Raw genomic sequence first — 21,317 nt, 5'->3', positions numbered from 1 at the left:
GTATAGGGATATTTTGCAATGCATGTAGCGAGATGGGCCTTTAGAATACATAAAACTTAACAAACAGTATTTTCACAAGAGTATTTACAGGAATTTGAGTTTGAAGTTACTGATATTACTTCCTCTTCTACCCTTGCACACAACAAGACAACATTATAAGACTCCTGTATTGCCTACTAACCTGTGGTTGCTATATGTGTTTTCTTCTATTTTAGCTTTGTTCAGCCTTCAGCTAATCCTATGACATCAACTCTAAAAGGGTTTATTGCAAACGGTACAATGTTACTCAAAACAAAGACACAGATGGCTCGCACACTGCAGGAATCCATAAACCCTAAGGGGTAAACATTGTTTACAATTTTTTTTTTTAATTGTGTGTGGTCATGTTGCAGTTGCATATAATAAGACATTTCCATTTTAATGGTCAATAAATGAGAATTCTAATAAGATATATTGTACCAGACAACATGTCTAGCTTCCGTTTATCTTAATTGCAGCGTCATAGCAACAAGAGTTTGAAAAAAACAACAAGTTTTCCATCGTTGGGTTCTGGAACCTTTTCCTCATTGTGACCTCACAGGAAAATGTTTATATCCTCTCTGCCTTCAACCAGCCTTCTCAGTTGTGTTTGGAGATTGAGCTAGTTGGAGTACTTTTGAGTCTGTTCGAGTTAAACCGTTTTCATAGTGTTTTTTGTCCGTGCATTTCAGGATTACATTCTTCTGTTTTTGATACTTCCTTCATTTGAGTTTCCATGGAGTTCATTGAAGGAAGTCGAGGAGTTTACAGACCCATTAGGGTGCTGTTCGACACTCCAATTTACGAAAGCACATTGCAGATCTGCTGGCACAGCCAGTCCTATAAAGTCAAGATTGCAATGGTGGCTGAATTTTTACGTCTTCAGCAGAAGAACGAGCTCCCAGCCGAGATGTCTGTTGAGGACCTGACTGACCTTCTTCTGATAGAGAGTAAGAAGTCTATCAGAGTGCATCTCTGCAACTTTGAGATGGAGGATTTTGATGATGTGGAAATAAAGCCTCTCCTAAAGCTGGTGTGGGAGGTGAATACCAGCTTCCAGATGAGAGACGTTGAGTTTGAGGCAAGAAGATTGATCAATTCATCAGAGAAGATGCCATCCTCCTTTAGGCATCCCAGGATCATCAGCCAGGCGCATGATTATTGCAGGATCCTGTCAAAACAGCGACATGAGGGTCCCAACTTCAAACAGTTGTGCCCACAAGGGGTGGTGATGGATGTCGTTCCCAAAGTCCTGCAAGACTTATGGGTCCCTCCAAGAACCACCTCCCGGGAAATGCCTTCCCAGCAGCTAAGTAAAATGGCTGTTGGAGTCACGAAGGCTGTTCTTGATCGTGTGTCCACTGCTCTGTCTACCAAGCAACAAGAAATCTCCTTTTCCCGATCCATGAGAGACAACATGGTACTCTCTGTCACAGGAAAGGTAAGAGAGATGTACTCTCAAGACACACTGAAGAAGAAGAAGAACTACTTTGAAGCAGAGTTGTTGAAGACCATCACTGATGTTGTAGTAGAGCACATCTGTGGACTCTTTGAGCCTCAAGCGCAAATGGACATACCTGCTGATGAACACTCCGCCAACACTTCTGTTCAGAGTCCAGTATTGAACTGCCCGACTATACTAAGCCCTTCATCACCTATAACGCTGCCAGCTGAGCCATTAGATATTGCTTCAGTCCTGGAGGAAGACGTTAGAGATGAAGAGCCCAGAAGTGAACCAGAATCTGTTGTTGTGCAGTCTCCAGCACCATCTGTAACCCTGCCAGCTGAAGCTACTGTCCTTGCTTCAGTCCTGGAGAGTAACGTGATGCATGTCCAGCCTAGTGAGGAACCAGCTTTGGCTGATGTGGTTAACACTGAACCTTCTGCAAACATATGCACGGATGAACAAGCAAATAAGATGATTTCTTGTCCCCTAACCCTGCCAACTGAAGCGTCAGTCCTGGAGGATGAAATTATGGATGAAAAGCTTTGCAGTGAACCAGACTCGGCTGATGAGCAAGCTCCAAAACCTACCTTCACCTTGCCAGTTAAAGACACTATGTTGGCCCCAGATGTGGAGGGTGAGGTTTTGAAATGGCAGCCTAGCCAAGAACCCAAACCTGCTACGGTGCCATATTTACCTGTAACTCCTGCTGATGAAGCTCCTACCATTGTTGCTGTTCAGGTAGAGCTAAAAGTCAGCCAGGCTATACCAGAAGAAAAGTTAGCATGTCGAGAGCGAGACTCTGCTGTGGGGCTGAACCCATCATCTCATGGTACCCTGCCAGCAGAAGCCACAGTCACTACCTCAGTGCTGGGGGACAATGTCATGCCTTTCAGTGAACCAGCTCTTCATGACACAGCGCAGAATGACCCAAACATTAAACAGAAGAAGGGCAAGAAGACCAGAGTCCAAAGATTTTTCAGGTGGCTAGGAAAACGACTTCGAGGCCTGAAGATTAAAACTGAGACATCAGTTTGACTACAACTTTCATGTTGTACCAAAACTGTGATCTCGTGAAAAAAATAAATTGTTTAATTGCAGTATGTCTGTATCAGCCTATTTTTCTCTGTAAGTAGTTTGAATTCAGACATGTTTTTTGTTGAATATATTTAGGATCTGGGTCCTAAGGAGAGTATTAACTACTTTTGCATCACTAAAGGGAGAATATGCCACTTTTGATCCAGTAGATGTCACCCTTGAGCACCAGCATGAAACTAAAACAACTGGAGCTGCATTGCTGAGTTAGCATGCTAATGGTAGCACACTGTAGTTTGGTCATAGCTGAGAGAGTCATTTTCAGATGCAAGGGATTTCCTCTCCATTTATGTGTAACATGTCACACATTCAGCCTTTGTACTTGTATGATTTTCTGCCATTGTGTAAGAAAGGAAGGGAGAAATTTCTTAGTGGTCTAAAAATGTCAACCCTCTCACATACCATCCTTTTTTTGTGGGGGATTTTTCCTCCTTTTGGATAAATAAGAGGCAGAAACAACACTTGCATGAAAAACGGGTATGGCATGCAAATAAGGTTGATAGCTGGAACTAACAGCATGTGCTTAATCATTCAGCCACAAAGGGTTTTCAAAACTTAAAATTACAAATGTACACTGTGACAAATACAATAAATGCCTTTTGCACAGGCGCAGGACAGAAATACATTGATACTTCTGTAAATACAAAACAACAACACAAAACACTTTTAAAGATTAACTTGGTGTTTCATGCTGCACAAAGGGGAGCACCATCTTGATTGTGTGGACTGCAGTTCAAAGGTAAAGGAACCAATGTTTCTGAATGCATGGCATACAGAGTAGTGTATATTATGTTTCATACTGTCCTCATTTGCTTTTGTGGGGATGTATTATGTCTCCACACTGACATGCTGGTTTCCTTATGTTATGAGAGTGACTTTTTAAACGATCATTATGAGGAAAAAAGGAAAGAATGTAAAATATTTGGACAGTCAGTTTGAGCACATGCGCTTTAATTACTATAATGGGACATTTGACACAAATCCAAAGCAGCACTGGAGAGATTTTTTTAACCATCAGCAACACATCTGCCCTGTCTTCTTTTTTTAGTCTGCTGAATCACTTACGAGGCGTTCACAACATGTGGAGTGTTTGGCTTCTTTCAGAGGTTGCACCGGATCAAGCCAAGTTGTGAAAAAAAAAGTTGTGTGCGTGTGCTTTTGTTTTAATCTCATCAAGCCGAGCGCTGGCTGATGACTTGAGTCAGATCATCTGGTGAACTTTGTTGTGTCTGTGAGCAGGTTCATAAACACATGTGTTGACTCAGAGAGGCAGATAAACACAGACACACAAACACTCATCAGCCATTTTATTACAAACACACACATTCACACATGAGGTAAACAGCCTCCCCGAGCAAAGCTGTGACTGTGAAGAAAAGGCTTCAGTTACGGGTTGAGTAAACGCCGAAACGGACAAAAGATTGTGAGCCGAGAGCTCACACGTCAGCAAGCACAAACAGCTGCTGGGGGACTAAGAGCTGTTTAACATGTCATCAGACGATTTCTTTAATACGCAAAAAAGCTTTAAAAAAAGGCAACTCATCCTGTTTTGAAGAACGTTTGATAACACCAGCTTCTAAAATGTAAAGATTTAATGCTTTCCAGCGTGCTTTATTACAGTAAAGTCTTTAAGTTGTCTTTAATGGGCATTTTTAAAAGTTTTGTGACACTCTCTGTTCAACATTATTATTTTCTTCATTGATCTACTGATAATGAAAACAGTTGTTATTTACAGTCCTGCTCTGAACACATATTACTCATGACTTTAACCTCGCTGAACTCTGTATTTTTGGTACTTAAAACCAGATTTCTGGGGTCCTGATACATGATGTTTAAACTTGTCCCGAGCAGTTTTCATCACAGTCATAATAAAGAATGACAAATGGGTGTAACTAAAGGTCCTTCAATAGAGCTGAAGTACTCTGGACTCTGCGGGCTGACGAGCAGAGTTTACAGAGAGGGAACACTTGAAATCCAAACACTGCGGCAGATGGAAGGTCAAAGGAAAGTGAAGTAAACTTTCCCCTTTGGAAAGTAGATCTGTATCCAAGACATGCTGATTGTACAGTAGCTTTAAAACCTGATGAATGTGGGGCGCCACAGTGGCCTAGTGGTTAGTGTGCACAGCCCATGTACTGTATGGAGACCGGAGCCATTACATCAGGCGGCCCAGGTTTGGATCTAAACTGTGGCTCCTTTCCTGCATATCGTTCCCCACTCTCTCATCCCAATTTCTGACTCTACCCACCTTCCTGACCTTCAAATAGAGGCTCGAAAACATTTAAAAAAGAAACTTGATGGGATTATTTTTCACTGTTAACAATGACGCCTGCAAGACTAAATATTCTGCTGGGCTCCACTTTTTAGCAAGGTTAATGTGTAGATTCAGACAGATACAAAATGCGTTAAACAAATAAATGCAATTAATAAATGTGGATTAATCAGCTGCAAAAAAAAAAAAGAACGAAAAAATGAATCAGTAATTCTTATTATATTGAATCATTTTGAAAAGGGCAATTTCTACACTGCAGTATTAAAAGACATGACTATTTCTTTTAGTACTGCCCTTCCTTAAAGCTAACAATAAATGTGGGTCTAATTGATGTAAAGAAGATGAAACTTAATCCTTAATAGAACACATTTCCTGTTTTGACTCAAAATAAAGCGTAACCTAACAACGTAAGTTAATTGAACTTACATTTGTTTGTCCTAATAACTGGTTTATTCACAAAACACGCACCCATTTGTGTATCCTGTATCAAACACTGGAAAAGAGAATAAACCCTCAATGTAACAAGCTTATAGCAAAACCGATATGTGAGCAATAAAAAGCCATAAATAAGCCTCCTGCTGCGCTGCAGAAAGGGAACAATGCAGTTGTGGTCGATTCAATTGGCTCTGAACTTGTGACTTTCTCTGCACCTATTAGCCCTTGCTGTGTCTCTTTGCTGCTGGCTAACACAGTTTCCAACCACACTGAATTGTGTTAAGCCCAGGGCCTGGTTGTAGAGGTGAGGTCTGTGTGAACATCTTCTGTATCTCTCTATTTCTTCTTACACTCCCTCCCTCAGCGCCCGTCTCTCCTGTTATGACAGCAGCGTGTTTTTACTGAGCAGACAGGAGGAGCGGTGGTGAAATCATGGGTGGTTTTAAAAGCACAGAGACAGAACTGACAAATAAATAAAGAAGACATGCTTGCTGTGCTGAGGTTTTCTCTTCTGCTTTTTGTGGTCCAGATGGAAAGGAGGGCAGCTGTGCCCCAGCATGACTCACCAAAAGAAAAATAAAAGTTAAGGAATGAGCTGGATTCTGGTTATGGGAATAATGAACAAATTGAATCAGTGGGATCAGTCAAGAAAAAAAAAAAAAGAGGCCAAGAAAATCTCCTTTAGAGAAGTTGGACAAGTCTGTCTTGAGAATGAGACCTTTGCTGTGTTAAAAATGACAAAAATGCAAAATCTGTAAAAGAGATTTTTAAGCAAGCAGAGGAACAGAGTTGGATTAAACGATAAAGTACCTTGACATGAACTCACAGCAAATATTGAAAATTTGCCAGTATGGTAATAAGAACTGTAGTTTGGTGCAATATGTAAGCCATGAAATCTTCCTAATGTAAATAAGTGACAGCAGTTTAAGATCCAACTCATCATAACAAGCAATGTGTGGAGAACTTTCTCCACTAGTGACGTCAAACTGAGGGTAAAGGGGACCCGTGGTGTGAACTTCACAACTTTATTCAAACAAACACAAATCAGAGGAGATCTGGCAGCCCTCCTTCAGGAAGCTGTACCAACCTGCCTCAGAGGGGCCTCGGAGCTCAGCGCCTCATCCACTAACTGTTGTCCTGTCAAATAAACTGAGGAGAGGCTCGGAGCCGTGGGTTCAGAGGACCCCCGTGATTAAAGGATAATAAATGTGAACCCTGCTGAAAAAATATCACACACTGTCCTGTGAGGGTGAACGCCTCAGCAGCACTTTCAGCACTTATTCGTCGAACAAAACACAAGAACAAACGGTGCAGTGACAGAATCCAACAGCAGGATCACCTGCTGCAGAATGACTGACGGCACAAACAACTTAACGACAATAACGTACGGAAGGTAGTGTTGACAAAAACACATTTGCACACTGTTTTGTGGAAATGTATAGATTGAATTACTTTAACAAGTAAAGCTTGTTTGCATTTTTACAGATCCTATTTCATGTTCTTGAACCAGGCTGTAGACGTTTTCCTTCATGCTATAAAAAAAGCTTCTTTTGCCGGTCATGTCTGTGTGACTTCTGGGTCTCCTGGAGTCAGCCTTAAGCAGACACTTGAGGAACTGCAGGGTTTTGCACTTCCGCACTGGCTTCATTTTTCAACACCTGAGGTTGCCACTTGGTCATACATTGATGTTTTGTACAAATACAAATTTAAGCTAGCTAAAAGGAGAAGAGAGAAACACAAATAAATGATGTTTTATGTCTTGAAAGTTTGATCTGCTGTTTAAAGCTGATCCATATTTAAATGCATACATATGATGTTGCGATGTTGGATGTCCATGCTAAAGCTGGGCAGAGTGTTTTTGAACTTCTACATCCACAGTTGTGGGACTGACATAATTGATGGTGAAAGTGTGTAAAAAATTTCCTTTAAAAAGGTTTTTTTTCCCTGTCTTTAGTTTTGGAGACAGTTATTTTAGCTTTGATCTTGTTTGTCAATCAGCTTCAGCAGCAGAAAATATAGATAAAAGATAAAGCTCCAGAGAGCGTTACTGTCTATTTCTCATTGACAATAACACAACTGGTTTGTTAGAACATGTTACATCCTGCTGTGTGTGTGTATGTGTGTTTGTGTGTGTTTGCATAGGGCCTGAGGGCTAACTGTCAGAAACAGATAAGAGAACCATTAGTGCGTCGGCACTGTCTGATCTTCATTGAGAGTGAAGGGACATTATTGAGCTCGTATACTGAAACACTGCTCTTTTTTTTCCTCCCCACTGTGTTTCGCTCCTCGTTCAGCCGGCAGTGATTGGCCTGCCTGCTAAGTTGCCACAGCCAATCACAGTTCAGTGTGAGGGAGATGAGAGCTGACAGCTACAGTGAAAGACTCCGACTAATTGAGCCTCATTATCTGCCCAAAAAAGAATCCCTCTCCATTTGTGTTCCTCCTCTCGCATAATTTTCGAGCTGTATATTAATATGATTTGAAAAACGAAATAAATGCAAGTTAATGGTTTTAATTAGAAGGAGCTAACAATACTAGCTACTTATGTTAACTTGCTACAGTGTAGCCGTTGTGGTTGCTATGGTGACAGAAGGTGGCAATTAGAAATAAATGTGAAAGGACTAGGACAATGGGTGACACAAACAAGGACTCCTGAGCGGTATATGCAGGCTACAAAAGCCAGGTCCTTCTTAGGCTGAGTCCTAAGATAAGCTAGGCTAAGCTAAACATCTGTTGGCTTCAGCTAAGAGTTATATTAATATTAAAGTTTTACTGCATGAAAGAAACTACCAACATTTTATTTGTTGTCACTATTAATACTTTAAAGATGTTTTTTAACTTATCTGACAAGACTGTTTGTTCACTTTTCATGTTAACACACTGCTTTTTTTATTCATAGATCACTATAGATTCGACAATCCCTCCATTTTCCTCCAGTTACATCTTTGAAGAACTCTTCTGTTCCTCCACCAAAAGTGTGTTCAGTTGAGTAGAAAATGCTACAGATCAAATTGAATCAAAGCAAAAAAAAATCTATAAAAGACAGAAACAGTATTAAAAAAATATCCCATCTCCTCTCTCTCTGTGTGTCAAACTCTGTGTTCTGAACATGAAGTCATACATTTTTTTAACACATTTGACGTATGAGGGAAAACTGCAAAGTCACACTGAGGAGTACAATCTTCCCTCAATCAGTTGAATCAATCGAAAGCAGAAAGGCACTTTTGAGGAATGTGAAACAGCCACAATCATGTGACGTCTGTGTGATAAACCAAACGTACCGTGTAGTGGATCAAAATGAATGTTTGGGTGTTGCTCACTTTGTCATAGTGAAAGTAAAAGATAAGCAGCAGCAGCACAACAGTCATTGTTCTGATGGCAACAAGAAGGCGATAGAGACACAAAGAGGAGAGAAAAACCCCATAATAAATCAGACTTTACCTGCTCTAATTTGAAGATGTGTTTGTTGAAGTAGTGCTGAAGCCGCTCGTTGGCAAAGTTGATGCAGAACTGCTCGAAGCTGTTGTTCTCATAATCCTCAAATCCAAAGATGTCCAGCACTCCTATGGACAGAATCTAGACAACAAAACCAGACTTATTATTCTACGTCACGCAATTATGAGGTCAGTTATCTGAAAAAAGAGAGATGAAAACATATCCCTTAGAAACACTGTAAACATCAGTAAAAACATATGATTGTTGATCATCTTTATTTTTAGAGATGTTTTCATCACATTTGCTTTGTTTCCCTGTTCTTTTCATCTTTGGCAACCCGGCTGCCCTCCTGAGTGTCGAGGACGATTCATATAATCATGAATCATTAATCTGCACCATCTGAAGGAGGCGCTCTCTCACTGAAGGCCTTTAATTATGAAATGGACTGTAAAAGCTGTTTCCAATTTAATTTAATCTGATCGAGCAGTGTTTTATTTCCCTCGGAAGGGCACTTTTTTATTTTTATATCTTCTACTAAAACATACGAGAGCGCACGCTGCTTATATAAACTGTTATCTGCACACAAGAACAATGACCTTGACAGAAAGTGCAACCTCATCGACCCCCCGAGGGTACCGAGGGAGAGCTAACACACAGAGATGATGTCAGTGCCAAGGCAAGCGCACACGCACACACGCACACACACTGCAATGGTACAACAGAGGACCACAGGGGGTAAACTGAGCTGAGGGGAACTTGATGCCATCTGCCCAAATGTTCTTGGCACACACAGCAACACATACACACACACACACACACACACACACACACACACACACACACACACACACACACACACACACACACACACACACACACACACACACACACACACACACACACACACACACACACACACACACACACACACACACACACACACACACACACACACACACACACACACACACACACACACACACACACACACAATGATCTGTTTCCTAATCCCTAAGATGCCCCAAAGGGTTTGACTTGCCAGCTGCCACCTTAACACAAATTTTCACACACAGATAGATACACACACACACACACACTCAAAGTGGAATGTGATTTTTTTTTCATATCGCACTGCTTCCCTCATCTGGGATCAGACGGAGCCAGGAAAAAGCACGATACCAAACAGAGAGACAGACAGATGTGTTTGACGGACAGGCAGCAGCAGGATGAGGAGCATGAGTCAGACAAATGAAGAAAGACACAAAGAACAAAAGGAAGACGAGAACAGGACAAAGGGATTGTATATGCACTCTTAAAGTGAGTTCAATCCAGAGTAAATTATTATAATAAACAAGTTTCCACTTAGAGCAACAATAAGCAGGAATCCAGTTTGGTGCAATTGCACGGTTGTAAAACAAAGGCTGTTGAACGGGCTCCACTTTACTCCTCCTCACAGACAATGTGCATTTGTTGACAAGCATAGGGGCGGTGTTGCAGGAGACCAAAGATGTCGACTTACATAATACATTAATATTGACAGATTTGCACAGATATAACTCTGCTAGCGTCTACATCCAATTGTAGAGAAACTTGTTACGGTGTAAGACAGATTTATTTATTTCACAGGAAATTGGCTTCCGTTTAATTATGGTCAATAAGTGTGTCTAATGAGCTTCTGATTGGAAATGGGAAAACATGCATTCTCCGGTAATGTATCTTATCTAGCACCCTACTGGATGAGCATTTGATTTGCTGGTCATTAGCTTCCAATTAGCATACGAAGGTTAGCAACCAATCCGTACATCCTCCCCAATCCTCCACAGTGTTCAGAGATAATATGGTAGTTCATGTGGTCGGCAGATCTTGGAAAAACATTAAACTCTACCGAAAATTCTGAAGACAAAAATTGTTGGTGGGTCTCTAATCCTCCGAGCGTTTGTGTGAGTGTTTCATTCCTACCTTTGAAGTGTCCTCCAGGTCCTTGTTGTTTAAGAGAGCGTGGTTGGTCCTGAACACAATCCAGTCAAACAACGCGCTGTACAGTGACTTGGCCATGGAGTCCCTCACTGTGCCCGCCTACACATAACACACAGATTAAAACACAGACCACGTCAGTTTCCTCCTGATCACAAACATCTGGTTTATAAAAAATCTGAAACAGGAGTCCACTAAATGTGTTTTATCCCTTTCAGACATTTTTATTTGACAGTGGAAGTGTTGCCGCGGTGGCCCACAAGTATTAAATTAAGAGAACTCTTACGCAACCATTGAAACTCTGCCACCCTTTATTAATTTTGTTTGTATTGTTTCATGTGGAAGAAAGTAATAAAAATCTGCGCACTGCTTAGTCCAAACTGGTTTGTACAGATCTGGACATAGACTGTATAAAAGCGTCTGACTTGTTGCAGTATCGGTCACAAGCCCCGCCTCCTCCATGTTAACAGATGAACATGGGTCATGGTTTAAAATGATTGACAGCATCAAATGGGGCTCCTGTTTTGTGCACAAACCTAACATGCCTTCAAACCCGAGAGACATTCAACTATTTCAACCAACAAACCTAATCTTAATTCAAAATAAAAGTTGACTCATCTAAGAGCCTTGTTATGTTCTGATTTTGTAGCTGAGAAAATCAAACACAGATGTTGGCTCAGCTGAATGACACGTTGAATAAAATCTTTTAAAAGCAGCAAGGTAGCTTTTTCCTAAATGCTTCATCATACATCTTAGAAACTGAGATGGACCATTTTTTTTCTTCAACTATGTGACTTTAATGGCTTAGATTAGAACAACAACGATCAACAGAAAAACTGACTGAACTTGCTAAGGAAGGCCCCTCTAAGATACTTCAGCAGACATTTTGACACAACAGCTTATTCGCGTTCTTGATACCAGTTTGATATAAATAAGAGACGTAAATCTAAACCTCAGTCTTCTACTTTTCAACAACATGGATTGTTTGTGAAACATTTCATGCAGTTTGTTTACTTTTCATGATTTAAATTGCTTCACATCGACTTTTATTTCGACAACATGCTCCAAATAAAACTATCGATCTATTGATATCTGTAGGGCTATGAGATATAAAAGCCAGGATGTATTAGCTTTGCATAGACTGTAGAAAAGGAGAGCTAGCTTTGCATTGCAAGCAAAACTTTTTAACATCATGATGAAGGCCCCTAACTTTGCTTTTAGGGAAGTCAACACCGTGTATCGACCTCACTTCAGAGGGGAGCAACATAACAGTAAACAACTCAAACATTTAGACAGATTTTCTCCACAAAGTTTCCTGAAACAAAAAAAGTACACAGACTCACTCTACCAGAACTTGAACGCTTAATTAACCTAGCCTAAGTGTCTGAAGTCAGTAACAACAATAAAGAAAATAGTCCCTCCAGTCAGAGGTTTTTAATGGGACACTGTGAACCTGATCAAGGACTCTTTAAAACGCTACCACATGCAGCCAGCATCCGTGATGAAGCAGAACCTGCATTTTAAAAGCTGCCTCTTCACTGCTGCATTATTGATTTTTTTGGGGGATATTTTTAGCGAGCACGCCTGTGACGTCGCTGCTCCCACAATGTTATGCAAGATTGTTATGAATAATAAACCATTTGATGAAGAATCAAGACTCTAAATGCACCGGCAGGGGACTTGGGGGATAAGCTGATGTGATGTGCGAACATTTGACAAGCTCACTGAGCGAGCAATGTCTCCGTGTTTGCCAAGTAATTTAATTATTCACCACAATGGCACCAGTTAAGAACGAGCGAGGAACACGGCTGGAAGCAAATGGGTTGAAAATGTTTAACTGGAGGGCCACCCACGAAAACTGACAAAATAATTAGTGGGACTTTATCAGAGACTTTTTATGGTCCTGGTTGTTCGGTCAGGTCTTTGCTGGTGGTTGTGATCACAAAATTATGCCGAGGTGACGTTGTTTCTCGCTTTCTTCCATTTCTTCTCGTCTTTCTTCTGAAACCACAGGAGGTGTAAAACACCAGCATGAGCTCTCACTGCACGTGGCCCGCTAGCTTCCTAGCTGCAGGATGTTTTGTGTGCGTGTGTGTGTGTGTGTGTGTGTGTGTGTGTGTGTGTGTGTGTGTGTGTGTGTGTGTGTGTGTGTGTGTGTGTGTATGTGTGTGTGTTTCACCACAATATGTCAAGCTGCATATGTTTTGAATCTGTTTTATGAAGTTGTTTTTCTATTAGCTTACACATACCTGCATGTTTATATGTGTATATATGTGCTACATTGAAGAGGCGATGACTCTACACTCTCACTATGTGGCCTCGCCAGCCTGTAATGAGAAGCAGAACCTTTTGCATGAATGTAAAGCAATGAATGAACTTCTGATCGCTCATTTCCTTTTTCTCGTGTCTGTCTTCAAACAGGAAGAACAAAGTGTCAGGTGAAGTCAGGTTATCTAAAACCACATCAGAAATGTGAACGTCAGAGAGCAAAACAAAATGCACACATTCTTATGTAGTTCTCAGTTCTTTAGGCCAGACCTGAAATAAACGCTGTGTCTCAACCTGAGTTAAACCACAGAGGTTATTTCTACAAGTACCAAAGCCTCATAGCCAAAGAGCTGTTCTTAAGGCCGGCTTGCAATGGTAAAAGTTATGTTTTAATCCTTTCTTAAGAGATTGCTTTGTACATCGACATGGAGGGCATTGATTCCAAATACGGCTTTTTTTAAGGGTTTTTTGTAATAATTGGGCTTGTGGGATACGTAACGATCAGACAAAATAAGGGAACATTGACAAAAATGCCAAAATAAAACGCCCTAAAATGCACTGTAGTTCAATAAAAATCTGAGTCACAGAAGCTCTTCAGTGTCTTTGAGTAAATCTGAAAGACATCAACAAACACTGCTTCACATTCTGACCTCCTTACAGCTCGCCAATTTTCCCTACTTACAAACTGAGTGAGTTTGAATCTCATTATGAATCTGGAACCAAAACCAAGAATCCAAAATGTGCATTCCACCTGACTCAACCAGCAGCAACGCGTCCAGTCAATTTAGAGATCTTAGTGGTTGAAGGTGGAGCGAAGCCAAACTCTACTCTTCAGCTGGAGAGGTCAGACTCCTCGCCAAAATCTCCCCATCTCATCTGTGGGTGGACGGGACTGCGGCCCAACACACTTTCTCAACCTTTTTCATCCAAGTAGGAAGAAATCATTTCTGAGAAGAAGCAGAAACTTTTGCCAGGTTCTTTTTTTTCCTACGTTTCCTTTGTATAAAAACAGGCGTGTTATGGATTCCACAGGTGGCCTGAGCTCGCTCGCTCCCACGGCCCTCGGTCCGGTGAGGGCTGGGCTTTACTTACAATGCAATGCGTTTGTGTTAGTATCTGATACGCCTATCTTTACTATGATCAGTTTGATTGTTAGATGTATAAAGGGAAGATTCGGCTCCTCTTAACTTCTTCAGGCTGCAGGACTGTACTTTTACCTCCTTTGAGGATTAAGTTAAATGATGGTTTGGGTGAGGGACAGGATTTAAAATACTGTTGCGATGGTTAAAGTGAAGGTTAGTGGTTAGACAGATCATTGTGTAGCCTTAGTATCTCTTCGTGTCAAAGCAGCTGCTATCAAACAGCAGATAACACTTGACTCTTAACCCATATCATGTAAACTCCACCACCAGGGGGCGTTTAATCAAAACAATAACAAAAAGATGACAGAGATGTTGGCGGGGAATCGTGGGAGTTCTCTTTGCTACCCCTCTTTCCCTCTCCTCCCGTGAAAATAAACTCTAACTAGAACGTAGTCAAGACGAACGGGCGACACCGACCTGAGGAGGAGAATATCTTTACTGACAATGTATCCGAGCCGTTTTCATCACAGCAGCGCAAACAGCAACAGTACGACAGCTTTCAGCAGCAGCTTTGACGTAACAGTCAGTGTTTCCTCGGCAGCAATCAACATTTTGTGTCTGTCATGGTGGCTCATCATGACGGCCGCCAAGACAAGACACGTCCCAGTCTATTAATGTCACACTTTGAATGTCTTATGGCACATGAGGGAGATCTAGAACGAGATGTGAGCAGTGTTCAAACCTTAGGTTCACCCAATGGGTGTTTGTGTACAAGTAATGGTTCAAAAGACGATTCCTATGGAAGAATCCGTCGTAGTGCATTGTAACACAGCCACAGATAATTATCATCAGCTTATCGATTTTGTTCCAAATTTAAAATTCACTGTCTCCACTAACTATCACTACTTTCACCTGTGTTATTTAAAGATGCTTCAGGCAGCTATTGTTCAATGTAGGTCTTTCAACCACCCGTGTTAGCTAACCTGAGATACACATAAATGTGCAGACGGACATGATTATGAATCAACAGCTGATGATTACTCTTTATTGTCTTATAGCAAATATCTGGGAATTTATTTTTCTATTTTTTTCAAAGGGCACTTTCAGAGTTAGAAAAGTCACTGCCTCTCTCTCTCTTAGTCCTTCTCAAAGGTTTGCACCTGATAAGACCGTCAGCGACAGACCAGAGGGAACTTCAGTGACATGGGGACTGGAAGATGCAGAGAGGTTTCTTGTTAGTCTAAGAGCATGAATATATAATAAAACCTGTGACTAAAGGAGAAAAATATAGACAGGGACAAACAGACAGACTCAGGATCTGTTTTTTTGGCCTCTGTTCTGTATATTCCAGTAGAGGTTGCACATTCCTGAGACTAGACCACATGACTGGAGGGATGGGGTGTGTGTGTGTGTGTGTGTGTGTGTGTGTGTGTGTGTGTGTGTGTGTGTGTGTGTGTGTGTGTGTGTGTGTGTGTGAGTGTGTGCATGCGAGTGGGAGCAACCATTGTTGGGCTAAACTAACCCTCAGATTATACGAGGGGGGCTGACAGACGATCCATGTGTAGCGTTTCAGAGAAAAGGCCCTGCAGACACGAGCAGAGAGCTGGACCGAATTCATCTCTAAAACCGCTGAATATTAATATTCACACGCTCAATCATGGACAGCCGAGCGAATGTAGGTCAGCTGAGGAAGCTGGAGGTGAGTGCAGAGGGCTGTGAGGGCTGTGAGGACAGGGTTAAGTCGCCCTGTGTCTTGACTCGACAGGAAACCGGAAGTTGCAGAGGAAGAGACCCCCATCAAAAGAGCCATAGAAAAAAAAAAAGGGGGGGGGGGGAGTGGGCTGGGGAAGTGCCACAACAAACTCCCCAGACGAGCTGCAAAGCATACAAACACAAACACAGAATCCCCCCTACAGCTGACTCTAATATGCCGTCTGCAGACTGACTCAAGCAACGCCCATACTGCAGCCCTCACACAGGAGATTTCAACCTTTGGCACAAAAGGGAGACAATACGTGAACTTTCCTCAATATTGGGCAAATCGCTGAGCTTTAATGCATGCTGCTTTTGCTAAACGCGCTACAAAAGGTCATGTACGCTGTCTTAATTTTGATGTGGTGTTGCGGTTAATGGAAAAAGTCACCTCAGCCAGTTTGTAGGGTACGATGAGTCTCTCTCCGACTGTCACCGTCTTCCTTGTCGTCAGCGCTTCAAGCAGCATCTCCTCTTTGACCTTAAAAGGGGAAAAAAAATACAAATGCGGTTAGAGAAAAGGAGGTCTGACAGGCTTTCATGATGTTGGAGGAAGGTGTTGATTATGTTGTGACCTACAGTAAACGTGTATACAACAGATTTAATATGTTTAACTTAACATTGCTTTCATGAAGCAGCGCTGATCTAAAGGGGGAATTATTTTGAGAATTGTAAAGTCTTGATTTGTGTTTCAAGGTTTAAAAGTTATGTGATAATGCAACTTTAACATGAAGCAATGTTCAAGTCCAATTATGTCCCATGACATTGGTTCATGTTCAGTACTAAGAGCTAAAGAAAAAGAAAAGAAAATGGAGGACTGGAATTCGGAGAAAGACTTGATCCCTGCAACCCGACTACACTCCCAATTTATTCAGCTTCACAGCCATCACTGATCGGACCAGTCTTATGTGTACTTCTTTGGCTTTGAAATGAGTTGCATATAAATGACAGGAAGCACGATATCAGGACACGTGAATGTCCCCAGGCCTTCACTACATTCTTAAGCAAATTGTATGGATCTGTGTCGAGCCCAGATGTCCTTATGTCCTTATTCTAGGCAGATAGAAAGAAGAGTTCCTGTGATATTTAACCCTTTAAGCACTAAGTGAGTAACTGGACAGTTTATTGCCGTACAACAATATATCTTTATCAGTGAGATAAAGTACCTCAGTTCATCAGCTTTTGTTTGACTACTTTATTTATTTATTCACTAAAAGCTTTTTTCCAGTAATTCTACGACACATCATGTTACACTTCACCAATGTGTGAATAAAAACTACACTAACAGGATTACCTAGAAGATATTATCCCAATCTCTCAATCCCAGCTGACACTCTTACCTACTCTTAAGATTTTAGCTAACATGTTGCTTTTAACTAGCAAGACGACAAGATTAGCACGTTAACGCTCCCGTCTGTGCTTACACATCCGGGATGAACTGTGATGGCTTTGCACGCAACCCGGCCTCACTGATTTTAAACTTGGGCCCTCAGACGGACCAGTGATGACAGGGCCACACTGGGAGAAGCAGATGTCACCGCACACATCTCCTCCATCTATGGGGATTATGGGATTGGACCAAACAGCTGCTCCTGAGACCACATGTGTGCATGTGTGTGTGTTTCTATGTGTGTGTGTGTGTGTGTGTGTGTGTGTGTGTGTGTGTGTGTGTGTGTGTGTGTGTGTGTGTGTAAACTTGTGGCAGCATGTCGGAGTGTGACTGCCTGATGTCTTCATGTACAAAGAAGAGGGTGTTAATGTTCTGGTTAATACCATTATGTATCTAGTTTTGTTAACTGTCTCCTTTGTGGAGGCTTGACATAAACAGAGGAGGAGGGATGTGTGTGTGTGTGTGGGAGTGGGTCGGCAGGGGGGTGGCATAATCAGACTTCATTTCACACTGCCTGATAATCCCTCGACTGAGAGCAAAGCCTATTCTGCAGTCTGGTGATTGGTCTTTAGCCGGTACATTTCCATGTATTAGTCGCCTGGTAACAGGCTTGTTGCTCCGTCTCTGATCGCAGCTCTCAAACCAGAACACAGAAATCACACACGTTTGTACACACGATTGGTTGTGGGTCAGTGATTCTGTTCTCAAATTGACCCGCTTTTGTTTCCATAGCAAATAATTAGCTTCTGATGTTATATTTCTAAATACCTATCGCCTTCCATTTTGAGACAGATCATACAGACAGCCTTTACATCATGTTTGAAGAAAGCTTCAGCAGGCAGCTCTTAAAAGTGTTACTGATCATTGCAACATTGGACTGACCCCATTTTCCTGTAAATACATTTCTTACACAGAAAGCTGTATAGACACTCTCACATCTGTAGCCAAAACACAACTGACAGAAACATTACACAATGCAAAAAAAAAAAAATCAATGCTTAGAATCTGTTGTCAGAGGTCGTTTTCACTCTCCACGCCTTTAGTTGTAAAATTTAAAGGACGACCGGTTTTGATTTTCAATAAAGCAAGGCGCATTATTAATTTTTTTCTTATTTTAACCAATAATCGTTTTAATCGTCATTAATCACTTTAGTCGTAAGACAACTCCTTCATGTGAGATTCATAATAATAAGAGAAAATATTTATTATTTCTACAAAATGTACTAAAATGCTCTGTGAGGTCTCAATCCTGTCCTGGCTTTATCACAGTGTTTTCATCTACATCGGGTTTTGATGAATGAACAAAACATTTGGACTGTTTCACCTTCAGTCTCGAAAACATTTTGTTCTGTTTTTTGCATTAATACAATCAATAAATTCGGGCTTTAGTGGGATTTGTTCTCACAGTAAGCCTCTCTCTCAGGAGCGATTAGCATTTAGCACAGGAATGTTTCTTGTAAGGTCCGATCACTCAGCTCCACAGCTCAGAGGATCAAGCCTGTCAGCCGTCCATCAGCTCCTACAGGCTCTGCTTCCTCTTCCAGGTCCACCTCCACGGGAAACAGGAAGTCCCCGCGAGTTTTGTTCCCATTCAATCATCAATCCGCACGCCTGCCAATCAGTGCTCCCTGAGTGTTTCGAAATCAGTGCAGCACGGTTATAGTGAGAACAGTCCCATCCTGTGTACAAGGATGGAGCGATTCATTCACGAGAAGCTGGTTCCTCACACACATTCAGAGTGTGTGTGTGTGTGTGTGTGTGTGTGTGTGTGTGTTTGCACCTGACCATATTTTGTCCATGTATTTCAAATATTCACGTGTTGTGATTTAATATGATCTTAATCATGTTTTAAAGTTTGTTATTTGATGAACTTTGGTACAAGAAATAAATCTGACTTTCGATCTGTCAACATCATGTTTTCATGCTTGCGGATCATGCCTTCCAACAGTTCCTAGAAATACGATAACAAATTCCTCGAGTCTGAAAACACTTACTGTCAATTTACAAATAAGCAAAATAGGATCTAGCTGTTTTACTTCTAATTCCTGTTGAAGTAAAAACCATGACGTACTTTTCTAACGATGTTCATCATGTCGAAGCTTCAGATGCCCTCAAACGCGCTCTTTTGATGCGGCTCTTTTGTTTAACCTTGTTTTGATTTTCCTTCTTTCTTTTGATTCTCTTTAAGCCTGTTTTATACGTCCCTGGAGACAAATAACCCCCCAGCCTCTGCACCAACTAACAGACAAGCAAATAAACTTGAACTTAAAACACAAACCCCTGCGGCATGTGGCCAACATGTGGCTGAGCTCACGTCCCTGCCTCTCTGAACCTCTGGAGAGTGGAGGAGTCTCCGTGTGGCAGTATGAGGAGAACCTCAGCGGAGCTCTCCTCAGTCATAACAACCCCGCTGTGTTGCTGACAGAAGTCTCCGGCGTGCTGCAGACTTTGTTTTGTCAGCGACTCAACAAGGACATCCGGCTAATCGTTGAGGTCTCTGAGAGGGATGGGGAAGTGCCACCATCAATCAATCGAAGGGTAAACCAGAACAGCATGAAGACATTTGAGCAGTCCGCTCTGCGAGTGTGTGTGTAGGTGTGTGTGTGTGTGTGTGTGTGTGTGTGTGTGTGTGGTCTGCAAACATGCACACAAAAAGAATACATTTGTAAACATTGCTTAGAGCATTAACCCATGCCAACAAACGTTTCCCTTATAATCACATGGACTTTAAAGAGTCTTAATAGAGGAGTTTGAACCTGCTGATCTGACCAATCACTGTACTTTTACTTAATTTAGGATGCAAAAATCAAGCCTTGAAATGAACAGCTTGTCAGAATTGTTTTCTGCTGCAGTCTTAAAAAGAAAGTCAGTCTATAAAAACACAACTTTAAAGCTCTTAAGAGGAATCTGTCGAGTTGGACGCCCTCTGTAGACAAAGCTTTGTTGACTTTGTCCTGTACATGTGTAAGCAGTGAACAAAAACATCAACCCAGATGTCTTTGAACAGTAACATGTATCATCTATAGAAAATGTTTACCGTGGAATATTTAAAAATAACACATCTTCGGCCCGGTGCTCTTTATGACATCGTAGAAAGAGCAGATCTCCTGATTGAAGGGTCTGGCACGAGGACACACTGGACAAGCGGCCGCATGTCTACTTTAGTTTGGTGATAAAAAAGAGGCACCAATGTTCATTTCAGGCTGTTTCAACACCTGCCAAAAACCTCTTACAGGAGCTTTAACGTTACAATGAACCAGCTTGAGTCTGTCACAGGAAGCCGTTTTACCTCCACAGTTAATGAATGTAATAAGGTGACAAACCAATGTGCTCAAAACAACAAACAGGAGACTACTGAGCAAGCAGGGATTAAAAGTGAACAGCTAACAGGCCAACATGCAAAATACTCAAAGGAGAGTGATTAAAATATTTCATGTTAAAATCCGGGAACAAAGTTGTGAATGAAAGATTCACTATAATCCTTTAAAAACATCTGCTGAAGCTTGTATCTGATTGTGGATTATTTGTTACTTAAATATAAATTAAGGTTCTCTAAAAACAGTACAAAAGTATTGGACATCATCGCCTTGGATCTCCTAATAAAGAGCTTACATTGCACGACTTTTCTAGTCATCTCCTCAAAGCGCTTTAACGCCACAGGTCACGCCTACACGTTCACACACTGACGGCACAGGCTGCCATATAAAGTGACCATCAGCAGTGAGGAATCCCATTCGTACGCATTCATGCTCCGACGAAGAAGCAGCTGGTGTTACTCGAGGACACGTCGGCCAAGCGGCTGCAGGAGGAGAAGATCGATCCACCGACTCGACCGCTCAAATTAAAGCCTCCACACATGGGGCACGACCTCACTGCGAGGCCATCTGCGCCACTTTCTTGGCATTTTTATATTTAATAGTGTGCGTCTGTTTTGTTATATTTCGTGTCTTTAGCAAAATAGAATATAAAGTAATTGTATTTGCACATCAGCATGTGTTGTTCTGAGTGCGAAAGCTGCCTACACTGCAGCACCAGAGGTCTGTAAATAGCCTCAAAAGACAAACAAGACTTTGTGAAAAGCTCCGGATGCCTTACGAGGACTCGAAGCACCTCTTCACTTCTGATGTCACCACAAGCTGTGCTCAGCACTGA

At 41.6% G+C, this 21,317-nt stretch overlaps 1 protein-coding gene across 1 annotated transcript in view; it reads right to left on the bottom strand.

Annotated features, from left to right (window-relative positions):
• LOC306825275 (unconventional myosin-IXAa-like) overlaps positions 1–21,317 on the bottom strand; it is a 124,949-nt gene that overhangs the window by 28,779 nt on the left and 74,853 nt on the right. The window contains exons 9-11 of the mRNA XM_079345908.1: positions 16,167–16,256; positions 10,659–10,775; positions 8,706–8,840 (exon numbers count right to left, since the gene is read on the bottom strand). Coding sequence (XP_079202034.1) covers positions 8,706–8,840; positions 10,659–10,775; positions 16,167–16,256 — 342 coding nt within the window. The remainder of the gene's footprint in view (positions 1–8,705; positions 8,841–10,658; positions 10,776–16,166; positions 16,257–21,317) is intronic.

This window comes from Symphodus melops, assembly GCF_947650265.1.
Source record: "Symphodus melops genome assembly, chromosome: 6".
NCBI lineage: Eukaryota > Metazoa > Chordata > Actinopteri > Labriformes > Labridae > Symphodus > Symphodus melops.
The sequence above is the reverse complement of the archived record's forward strand: the minus strand, read 5'-3'. Positions and strand labels throughout refer to the sequence as shown.